Here is a 12,381-nt window from a genome sequence, read left to right as displayed (position 1 = left end):
ATATACACCACTCACTCACAAAATATCCTTATACACAAATGGCTATCACATCATACACAATGCATTCAACAAACATATCCAGAATAGCTACATCTTTTCTTTCCTTACAATGTGACACTAGCTTATGCATTTTCCTCTTAGTCTTCATCTTGAAAATGTACCTTCAGTTCTTGTACTTCATCTCTGAGATTCAGATTCTCTTCCGCGGTAGCTATAACAATCCCTCTACTCTTGCAATCATTATTACCAGCACAATCACAACCCAAATGCATATAATTTTCTTTCAAATCCTCACTGGATTGTTTCATCTACACAACATCAGAACAAATTGTCAGTTGTATATCTTCAGTGTAGATATAGCAGTAAAAATCCAGAGCATTTTTGTACAAATTCATGAGGCTTGTCTCACCTTAGCCCACTGGTCATCGTCGACATTGCTATCGGAGCATTCGCCCAATGGCAGGTCCCAATATGCACATCGGTCACCTTAGACTAGTGGTCACCTCCAACACTATTGCCTGAGTCGACGCTGCTGCCATACCCTGCGCCGACCACAAAATCTAGACGACGGTCCCCCATGCTACAATTAGCCCTCAAGACTGACCCATCCATCGCAGTCCTAATGCCACTCGTCGTCCAGCTTGTCACCCACCTCGTTGTCACAACAAATTACTGATTTCGCCGGGAGAGACGATTGGGGATTTCCTATTTAAATTCACACAATGTTTTGTTTTTCGCATTGAACTAAACTTAAGGGTTTCTGCAAAATATTCAATCGCTTAGGCCATGTCATTTCAGCATGGCGCGCCAAGTTTGGGCCTCGGAAAAGTTTTATGTGAAAATGCACCCCAAAGCAAAGTGTTGTATGAAAATGCATCCAATGGATAACTTGTTGGCAAAGCCACGGAAGTTATTTGCACCATTTTACCATCAGGCTTCTACTCCATCCGGGTTTTTTTTTATTTAATTTATATTTAGTACAACTTTATATTAAATTTGAATTAACTAAAAGAGACCGGAGATGTTTATAGGCATGATGGTTGGTCGTAGCATATCTGCACTTGACCCATAAAAGGCAAAAGGGCAATGACACATGGAACTGGGTTGTGCTAGCTGCATGCTCCGATCATGTCTGGCAAAGTGCTCATCATGACGCATCCAGCTCTCATCTTTTCCTCGCCTAATGATTCTGGCGGTTTCGAATAATTGCATACTAGTTCATGACTTCACACTGCAAAGTCGAACGATGTCGTGATCTTTTCCGAGGGAAAAAGAAAAGAAGCTGCATAAGTGTGCCCTGAACTACTCAAGTTGGTACGGGGGCGATGCCTGTGCATCTGCATACTGCTGATGTGATGCGAGAAGAAAATAAAAGTAAAATCCTGAGTTCAACTAGAATCTTCTTCGCTCATTTTTCTTCCCCGGAACCATGAAACTGAGTTTCCTCGGAGTTGCTACTCCAAGCCTGACACATGTCAGCAACGTTTGCTGCCGTGCGTCATGTCAGCACGTCAGAAGGGAAACCGTGCATGGATCGGGGTCAAGAGAAAGAGGATAAACATGTCGATCGAGCAGTACAGTCAGCTGTTGACCGGTGGCCGTCCCCCATTGGCTGCCCGTGACGTGGAACACCCTTCTGCCGCCTCCTTCTTGTTTTCTTCCGCGTACAAATAATGTGGGGTACTGTAGTAGCTTCCGGGTTGGTCGAGAGCATGTACAAGTATCAAAGGTTGGCAGACCGCCAGGTAATCCATATGCAACCTCGCTACTCCATGGAACGGCACCATTTGTCCTTTGTTCAGAGAACAAACCTCGCTCGCAATGGGAGAGTTTGATGACGATGAGCGCTAAAGTATAAAAGCAAAACAAATGTTGAATATTTGTCGAAATTAGATGTATGGAGATAGTATTTAAATGTATGGAGATAATATTTAGTGTATAGATATGTCTAAATTTAAATAAATATGTGACTCCCTACATTTAATAACTAATGTCATGATTTTAGTTCAAGTAGTACACGAGAATTATTAAAATGGAGTGAGCAGTACTCTACTAGAACTAGTCCTACTAGGTACCTCTACACTGCACCGATCGATGCATCGATCTTTTACTACCTCATTAACGTTCAAGTCTTACAAAGATTATATTCATCACCAGTTGATGACGAGGTAATAAAAAAAAAGATTATTCCAACTCATCTTGCTCCCCCAATCTTAAAAGTATCAAAGTTTGGCGGACCTTCAATAAGACTAGTTATAATGGAAATTAACATAGGGTAATAATATGCACATGCTACTAATTTATGTTAGTATCTTCATAGTGGGTATTAACTTGTACTCCCTCCTTCACAAAATCTAAGGCGCCAAAGATTTAGTAAAAAATCAACATATTTTAAGTTTGACAAATTTATACATAAAAATATAAACATTCACAATGCCAAATCAATATCAATAAATTCACCAGAAAGTATAGTTTCTCAAAATGCCCATTTGATATTGTCGATATCCATATTTTTTCGTATAAATTTGGTCAAACTTAGAAGATGTTGACTTTTAACTAAACACTAGACGTCTTACATTTTAGGACGGAGGGAATACTAAGTACTACGTACGTGATTTCATGAATTGTCATTTATTATCTTGTAGACTCATCTTGTCTTAGGATATGTGATATTATGATAACATAGCTAGTTACCACCTCACCCTCTTTCTTCACTTATTGTCATGGCATGTCACAAAACATGTTAGGGGTGTGTGATGTTAGGGCATCTCCAACGGGGGACACATATTTATGTCTGTTTGCATCGGGCACGGACACAAAAAACGTCCGCATGTTCGCATGCGTCTGCCCATTCTCCAGCGGCAGGGACACATTTTTTAACCACCATTCATGATTAGAGTGGAGAGAGAAGGAAAGATTTCATTTATATGGCTAGAAATGGCCAGTACATGAGTCTTCCCTGCATTAAAGGAAGAGAGAGAAAACGTCATGCAGCCCAAACGGACGCGGACGCATTCCTGGTGCATATTTGATCCACGTTTGCGTCAGGACGGACGCTGCGAACATTTTGCGTCTAACCGTTTGCGTCGCCCCGTTAGAGATGGTAGTCTAATCCATATGCAACCTCGCTACTCCATCGAACGGCACAATTTGTCCTTTGGTCAGAGAACATATCTCCCTCCTAATGGGAGAGTTAGATGACGAGGAACGCTAAAGTAAAAAAGAATTGAAGCACTTCCTTGGTAAAAAAATGTCATAAATTTGTCTTTGGAGTCTTCACACTATTTCGTGTATGGAGACACTCAAACTTTGACGAACCTGCTGACATTTTTTTTCCAGGATGGACAGAGTATCACTAAAGTATTCTTACATTTAATAATTTATGTCATGATTTTAGTTTAATGTATACAAGAATAATCAAAACAGAGTGAGTATTACTCTACTAGAACTAGTTCTACTAGGTTTTTTTATTCAAAAAGGAGTATTAATCATCTTGAACTCTAGTACAGCAAAGAACATTAAAGGTAATATAACTTACAAATAGGTTTTTGGATCACATTACAAAAATTACGAGCACTGGAGTGAGCCGAACGTGCGCCACTGTTCCCGCCCCTACATTATTGAAACCGGGCAAAACTTGTTGAAGTAGAGCTTGTTGTAGTAGATGAACGGGAAGTCGTCGTGCTAAGGCCCCGCAAGACGAACACATTAGAGCAGCAACCAACAACAAAGATGAGAATGGTAGATCGAAAGAGACAACCTATAACCATACCGACGAACACAAAGACAGACTGGGTCCGAGGAGATCATCCGAACACAAAACTCCATGTGTCCTCCGCCGATGCTAGACGCACCACCGGATCGGGGATATGATGGGTAGGAACTTATTCTGCCAGCAGGATGTAGCTGCCGCCTCACCATCTGGAATAAGATCCTGAAAAACCTAAAACAGAAAACGCGAACCCTCCCATCGGCGAGAGGCCGAGGTGCGCTACACCTCTGAAGCATAAAAGGCCATGAGAAGCGGGGCTGACCGGCGGCTCTGCCGGGAGAGGGGATAGAAACCCTAGCCGCCACTTAAAGATCCTCCTCTGTCCGTCGTAACTCTCGTACATGAGGATTTCCTTGTTAACATCGAAGTCTTACAAAAACATTTATATCATGCATCACACAAAAGAAAACATGTCATGGAACTACATCAACATGTTATTATTATATGAGTACAACACAACTGAGCTACCTTCTTGAGACGGTTGCGCACAGTAGCCAAATCCGCCCGTTCCTCCGTTGGTTGTTAGTAGGATCACATACAGATCTAATGTGTAGCCAGCGGTATAACCTGCATGAATGAATTTATTTTTTGCATTGTTATAAAATATAATCATTCCATATGTTTTATCTTTTTTCGTGACCCTTGCTAACCAATTTTCAAACAGATTTGTAAAGTTAATAAAGGGATTTATATTCAAAATCATATGTGCTATCATCAAACCATCTTTGCTGAAGGACATGATATGAATAAATCTTGATAAAAAAACATTTTTACTAGTTCTACTAGGTAAACCATGTTAGAAAAACTCTTCTACACGGATGCATGCTACTTCCTCAGCCCTAAAAAGAATGTCGCGAATTTCTCAAAATTCGATGTATATATGGAAAAGCTAGTGAGTTTGCTTCTTCCATCAATTGGCCAAGTTTGAACTTGCTACTTCTATTCATTGGCCAAGCTTGAACTTTTGAATGATGAAAAACTAGTGAACTGTAAGCTTGCTTCCTCCACCAATTGGTCAAACTTAAACTTTTGAATGATCAATATCCTAAGACTGATCATGTTGCCAGGTTATAATTGAAAGAATGACTCAGAAAACGAAGAAAGCCAGCACCTTCCACCTGCTTCTCTGCTCTGTTCTCCAGGCAATGCGACACTAGTGTGAACGTGGCTTTGCAACTGCAAGAACCCTTTTTTCCTTTCTCTCTGTCGCTTTTGCATTTCTTTCATCTAAACCCGTGGGCGGCAGAATCTCGCAGTCGCAGGAGAGGAAAGCCGGTGGAGATAAGGAGCCGGCAGCGCACGGCGTCCAGTCCATTCTCAGCCCGTACACGGACGCCAACAGTTTGAGGGTCGTCTCGCCAAGCGCCATTAATGGCCGTACATTTCATCCTACTCTGCTTCTTCTTCTTGGGCACCCCTGCCTCCTCCGCCTCGACCACTTCACTCGCCACCAACGCCACCGCCGATGGCTCGCCGGCTCGCCAAGCTGCAGGAAGCGGCAACGTGACCACGTTCAGCTTCTCGGGCTTCCACCCCGACCTCCGCGGCAACAACCTGACGGTGGTCGGCGACGCCAGCATCAACCAGGGCGCGCTCCAGATCACGCCGGACACGGGCAACAACGCCGCCAACTTCCTCGCCAACAAGTCCGGCCGCATCCTCTACTCCGACCCCTTCCGGCTCTGGCGCGCCGAGAAGGGCGCCGGCGGCGGCAAGAAGGTCGCGTCCTTCAGCGCCGTCTTCACCGTCAACGTGTACCGCTTCAATGGCACGGAGCCGGCGGAGGGGTTCGCGTTCCTCATCGCGCCGTCCGCGGACGCGCCGCCCCCCGGCAGCTACGGCGGGTTCCTCGGCCTCACCAATGCGGCCACCGACGGCAACGCCGGGAACCAGGTCGTCGCCGTGGAGCTGGACACCGAGAAGCAGCCGTACGACCAGGACGACAACCACATCGGCCTCAACGTCAACAGCGTCGTCTCCGTCGCCAACGCCTCGCTCACGCCCCTGGGCATCGAGATCTCCCCGATCGGGACCGCCAAGTACAACCTCTGGATCGACTACGACGGCGCCGCGCGCCGCATCGCGGTGTACATGGCCGACGTCTCGAAGCCGAAGCCCGCGTCGCCGGTGCTCGCCTCGGACCTGGATCTCGGGGCCACGGTGGCCGAGAGGTCCTACTTCGGGTTCGCCGCCTCCACGGGGCGCAAGTACCAGCTCAACTGCGTCCTGGCGTGGAACATGACGGTGGAGAACATCCCGTGGGAAGAACCCGGCAAGTCCAAGAGCGGCCTGGTGCTGGGGCTCGCCGTCGGGGTGCCCGTGGCGGTCTTCGCGCTGGCCGTGGCCGCCGCATTGGGGTACTTCCTGTGCGTGGTGAAGCGGCGGAAGGTGGACCGCGACGAAGGCGGCAGCGGCAGCGTCATCACCGGGACGATGATCCGGAGCCTCGCCGGCGGGCCAAGGGAGTTCGACTACCGGGAGCTGCGGAAGGCGACCAGCAACTTCGACGAGAGGATGAAGCTGGGGCAGGGCGGGTACGGGGTGGTGTACCGCGGCGTGGTGGTGGAGGACCACAACAACCCGGCCGCCGCCGGGACGACGGTGGAGGTGGCGGTGAAGAAGTTCTCGCGGGCGAGCACGCAGGGGCAGAACGACTTCCTCTCTGAGCTCAGCATCATCAATAGGCTCCGCCACAAGCACCTCGTCCGACTCGTCGGTAAGCCACCCGTCCTCCCCTCCTCCGCCTCCGGCAGCCACCGCCGCCGTGCGGTTAACTATCTCCTGATTGAGCAGTAGTATATCATTTGTTTATTAAGCTCATGGTTTATTCCGACATGTGATTCTTGCACATGGGGTGTCCCCATTAACAATGGCCAATTTGAACGCGATTTACTCAGTTTCCCAGGAGCGAGATGCATGTGCAACTGCATAAAAATGCTTTGACCCTTCACTTTAGATGAGCTTTACAGCATCAATGCGTTCATGCGCGTCAAACTTGGACCAATCAAACTTTCCCAGTCTGTCGTAGTATTACTTAATTAATTAATTAACAATATCATCAAGCATTGTTTTGTAAAGGTCATGTGATAGGATGGTTTTCTGTTGATACACCTCATTGCAAGCCATGATACAACAACAACTATCATGATCTACTATTCCCCTTTCCTTCAGAAGGAACAATATTGTAAGGCCACATTATGAAATCAAACACTTCAAGAACATTTTCACCAACGCGTTTTATATAGTTGCCGGCAACAGCGTCGGTATAACTGTATAGAACGCGCTGGCAGGAGCTTTTTAGTTTAGAGATGGCCGGCCCACACCAGCACCTTCTATACCAATGTTTCCAAAAAAAAAAAAATGAAAATTCCTTTTAACCAAATTATAAATTTTGCATAGCTTAAACAATAATTTAGTGTGTATTTACATTTTTAAACAAACAATTTATTTCACACAAATAGTCAAAAATACAAATTAAATTACCCATACAAGAATCAAATAAAGTGCAATCCAACAAGTCATGAATCATGGGGCTTTTTCTTTCCGCACCCACAAATGCTCAACATGAGGGAGGTGGCTACAACAGTGGTTTCTGGGTGGGCGGGCAGAGGTCCAACAAGGGGGAGGAGGCGACGACGGCGACGATGGTGATTCAGAGGGGTGGGAGGCGGACCGAGAGGGGGCAGAGCGGGCGGAGAATGGACGGGTTTGGCTACCAAGAGGTTCTAAGAGCATCCCCAGCCGTTGGGGCTCCCAGGCCGAAATCCGGCGTTATTTAGCGCCGGATGGATGTAGTTTTTGGCCTTGGGAGGCCCATTTTTCCAGCCGCGAGCCCATGGACGTGCACCCACCGCGTGCATAGCGACGGCGCAGTCACCGGGAAGGGCAATCGTCGGAGTTCCCTCGACGCATTGAACCGTCGCGAAGTGGTCTGGAGAGCCGAAACGACTCGTCGGGAACGGTCGAAGTGGCCTCGATGCGAGAACCGCCGTAATGGAGCACGAACTCCGCGGAAGAGCAACCGCCGCTCTCTTTCGTCGAGAGACCTACATATACGGTTTCCGACGGCCGACGCCATTCATCTGTTCTCTCGTCACCATCCTCCGTCAACCATGACCTACATACACGGTCGAAGTGACCATGTCCGTTTCGATGGCGACATTGGTGGGATAAAGCTGCATCGTCCAGCAGCGACGATTCCCCTCCTCCGCCGGCCAGCGAGGACGACGACGAGGAGGAGGCCAAAGAGGCCAAGGAGCAGGCCGAGGAAGAGGCCGAGGAAAAGGAGGAGGAAGATGCCGAGGAAAAGGAGGAGGACGACGAAGAGGCTGAGGACACTGACGAGGAGGAGGAGTCAACTTCCTCCGACGAGGAGGTGACGAGTCGGAAGCGTCGCCGCGACGACGATGAGGCGGGGCCAAGTAGGAAGAATAAGTAGTTTAAGTTTGTTTTAAAGTTTTTATATGTAATTTTTATGTTTATTCGAATTATATTCGAAATATATATAATCTATCTATGTTGCACCACTTAGAGAGTTCAAAGCTTTCGTTCCACGAGGGTATTGCCGTAGATCGTTCGACGAGGGTATTGCCGTTGATTGGGAAGACGAGGGTATTGCCGTAGATCGGGAAGATGAGGGTATTGCCGTAGATCGGAGGCCATTGTCGCCGACAAGTTGGGGTCACGCGCGCTTTCGTTTTGTCCGGAGTCCCCGAACGCTTCCCGGGGGGCCGGGGATGGCGTGGAATCGCCGGATAAATTTAGACTCAAATCCGGACGAAAACGAGGAACCGGGGGCGCGACTGGACCGAATTACGCCGTCCGGATGGAAAAAACGCTTCACCGGGGGCCTGTTCGGGGACGAGTGGAGATGCTCTAAAGGGGCGAAATCCTATGTAGACGTGAGTGACAAAGCCATGACATTCGTTATTGTAGAATTAAATGACGATTTTGAATAGATTACAAATGTACTCGCACATTCTCACTCTAACACAGACTAGCGCGACCTCAGGCTTTTACCGAGTGTGCAATCAGAGATACAGAGTACTAACTGACATGACTGAATGTCCGGTGCAGGGTGGAGCCACGACGACGGCGAGCTGCTGCTGGTGTACGAGTACATGCCGAACGGCAGCCTGGACCAGCACCTGTTCAGCTCGGCGTCGGGGTCGCGGCAGCGTCAGCCACTCGGGTGGGAGCTCCGGTACAGCATCGTCCAGGGCGTGTCGTCGGCGCTGCACTACCTGCACGACCAGTACGACCAGCGCGTGGTGCACCGCGACCTCAAGGCCTCCAACATCATGCTCGACGCCGCCTTCACCGCGCGCCTCGGCGACTTCGGCCTCGCCCGCGCCATCGAGACGGACAAGACCTCCTACATGGAGGAGGTCGCCGGCGGCGTCCACGGCACCGTCGGCTACATCGCGCCCGAGTGCTTCCACACCGAGAAGGCCACCCGCGAGTCCGACGTCTACGCCTTCGGCGCCGTCATCCTCGAGACCGTCTGCGGCCGCCGCCCGCGTTGCGACATCGACGGCTTCAACTTCCTCGTCGACTGGGTGTGGCGCCTCCACCGCGACGGCCGCGCGCTCGAGGCCGTCGACCCCAGCCTCGACGGCGCGTTCGACGAGGACGACGCCGAGCGGCTGCTCATGCTGGGACTGGCGTGCAGCCACCCGACCCCCGCCGAGAGGCCCAAGGCGCAGGCTATCTCGCAGATCCTGCTGCGAGCCATGCCGACACCGCATGTGCCGCCGTTCAAGCCTTCGTTTGTCTGGCCGGCGACCGACGGGGGATTCGACACCATGTCGACGACGGCAGGGACGACGTCCAGCCAGGTCAGCACGGTCATGACATCATCGTCCGCCGGGAGCGGCAACTTCATGAGCCAGAGCCAGAGCCAGCCATCACAGACGGCCTTTATGCAAGGAAGAAACATCCTTGATGGAGTGGCGGTCTTGCATGAGACGGTACATGAGATGCATTCTAAGAAATTAAATGGGGTTATTTTGAAACTAGATTTTGAAAAGGCGTATGATAAAGTTAAGTGGTCGTTTCTACAGCAAACACTCAGGATGAAAGGTTTTTCTCCAGAGTGGCGCGCTCTGATAAATGATTTTGTGTATGGTGGTAGTGTCGCAATCCGGGTCAATGATGACACCGGTCACTATTTCCAAACACGAAAGGGGTTACGCCAAGGGGATCCGTTATCACCGATGTTGTTTAACATTGTAGCGGATATTCTGGCTATACTTATAGAGCGGGCTAAGGCTGATGGCCAGATTGAAGGTGTGATTCCACATCTAGTTGATGGTGGCTTATCTATTCTTCAATACGCCGATGATACAATTCTATTTATGGATCATGATCTTGAAAAAGCTCAAAACTTGAAATTAATCTTGGCGGCCTTTGAGCAATTGTCAGGATTGAAAATCAATTTCCATAAGAGTGAATTGTTCTCGCTTCGGTGATGCCCAAAATGATGCGACTCCGTACGCAGAGTTGTTTGGTTGTGGGCAAGGCCAATTTCCGATTCGTTATTTGGGTATTCCGATTCATTATCGGAGACTTACAATCGCGGAATGGAAATTAGTGGAAGAAAGACTACAAAAACGCCTTAGTAGCTGGAAAGGCAAGTTGCTGTCCCTAGGTGGAAGATTGATACTCATTAATTCGGTACTCACAAACATGGTACTCGTATATGTTATCATTTTTCATCTTACCAAAAGGAATTCGCATAAACTCGATTATTATCGATCCAGATTCTTTTGGCAAGGGGACAAGTGAGAAAAGAAATATCGACCGGTTAAGTGGAGTATAGTTTGTAGTCCCAAAGACCAAGGTGGGCTTGGAGTTCATGATTTGGAAGTCAAGAATTCGGCCCTATTGGGAAAATGGCTGTTTAAGCTCCTCACCGAGGATGGGATTTGGCGGACTATCCTTCGGCGAAAGTATATCGGTTCGAAGACATTATCCCAAATGGTTTGGAAACCAGGGGATTCTCACTTCGGGCCGGGCTAATGGCGACTAAAAATGAATTTTTTCGCCATGGCACTTTCTCAATCAGAAATGGAGCACAAATACGTTTCGGGAAGATGCTTGGCTTGACAACGCACCCCTAAGTGAACGAGTATCCAGCTCCGTATAGGATTGTTCGTCGTCAAGGTGATACCATTGCTACTGTAATGGCTACCTCACCCCCGAATGTGACGTTCAGACGGGTTTTACTTGGACAAAGACTTGCGGCATGGAATACCTTAATTCAACGGCTCGGGGATATTCAATTATCGGACGAACCGGACGAATCTAGATGGAACCTTCATGCCAACGGTGCTTTCTCCGTGAAATCTTTCTACAACGCGATCCTTCTTTCCGATCTACCAGTTGATAATAATAAAAAGATTTGGAAGATGAAGATACCATTAAAAATTAAAATTTTTGGATGGTATCTTCGTCGAGGAGTAATCCTCACCAAAGATAATCTTGTTAAGCGTAATTGGCATGGAAGTACTCGATGTGTTTTCTCGTCAACGGGACGAAACAATCAAGCATTTGTTCTTCCAGTGCCGGTTCGCGAGATCTATATGGTCAATCATCCAAGTAGCGTCTACCCCGTACCCTCCGACCAGTGTTGCCAATGTTTTTGGTAATTGGCTCCATGGGGTTGATTCAAGGTTTAAGTTGCTTCTTAGGGTGGGGGCGCTAGCAGTTATCTGGGCGCTTTGGCTATGTAGAAATGACAAGATTTTTAATGATAAAAATTGCTCTTTGTTGCAGGTCATCTACAGATGTACAGGTATTCTCCGTTCGTGGTTACCTCTTCAGCGACTGGAGAACCGAGACCTGTTTACGGAGGTCCGTACACGGTTGGAGGCTACGGCGAGGGATACTTTTTCCCAACATGGGTGGCAGCATAGTCTACGGATAGATGCCCCACCTATCTCTTAGGCGTTATATGTTTCATCTTGATGTGTATCTCGCCTAGTTTTTTGCTTTTATCACTTTCGAACCTGAGACAACATAAACGGCTGTGTGCATCCTGGTTATGCAGAGGCTGGATGTAATTGCTTATAAAAGTAATGAAAGCATCCTTTATCGAAAAAAAGAGCCACGCGCCGCCGGCGCCGGAGCAAGACACCTCCGGTTCGTTGGTTTGAAACACGCCGGATTGTCCTTGCCGCCGTGGAGTCTAATTGTCTAAACCGGAGTCTCCACCGTGGAATGGAATCGATATCAGAAACATCAGGCACTGTCCTTTGGAAACCATTTCTCTCCTGTGCTTTCTCTTTTCGACAGTGTTCAACTAACTGTCTAAAACCGGAGTCTCCACGATAGCATCAAGCTCAAACGGAAAAGGAAAAGACGGGAAAAGCAAGAATGGTGCGGTGCATTTGGTTCGTGCAGTAACAGTTTTTTTCCTCTAATGCTTTTGACCTTTTCAACATTTTTATGTGTAATTATTAGTAGCTGTCTAAATAGATTTGATTTTTGTTTTTCCAACGATATTTATTTGTCATCTTTGAGGGCTGTTATGCCCGTTTTTCATCATGGGAGTGTGTGGAAATGTAAAAACAAGAATAACCTCTAAGTCTAGCCATAGTGCTAGTAGC

The 12,381-nt window shown here is 48.0% G+C and overlaps 1 protein-coding gene across 1 annotated transcript; it reads left to right on the top strand.

Annotated features, from left to right (window-relative positions):
• Window positions 1–5,131: 5,131 nt before the first annotated feature.
• Window positions 5,132–12,046, top strand: LOC124677895 (probable L-type lectin-domain containing receptor kinase S.5). The gene is made up of 3 exons (XM_047213842.1): window positions 5,132–6,488; window positions 8,849–9,670; window positions 11,882–12,046. Exons 1-3 carry the CDS (start codon window positions 5,144–5,146, stop codon window positions 11,926–11,928), a joined length of 2,214 nt encoding a protein of 737 aa, XP_047069798.1. The 5' UTR covers window positions 5,132–5,143; the 3' UTR covers window positions 11,929–12,046.
• The last annotated feature ends 335 nt before the right edge of the window (window positions 12,047–12,381 follow it).

This window comes from Lolium rigidum, chromosome 1, assembly GCF_022539505.1.
Source record: "Lolium rigidum isolate FL_2022 chromosome 1, APGP_CSIRO_Lrig_0.1, whole genome shotgun sequence".
Taxonomy (NCBI): domain Eukaryota; kingdom Viridiplantae; phylum Streptophyta; class Magnoliopsida; order Poales; family Poaceae; genus Lolium; species Lolium rigidum.
The sequence above is the reverse complement of the archived record's forward strand: the minus strand, read 5'-3'. Positions and strand labels throughout refer to the sequence as shown.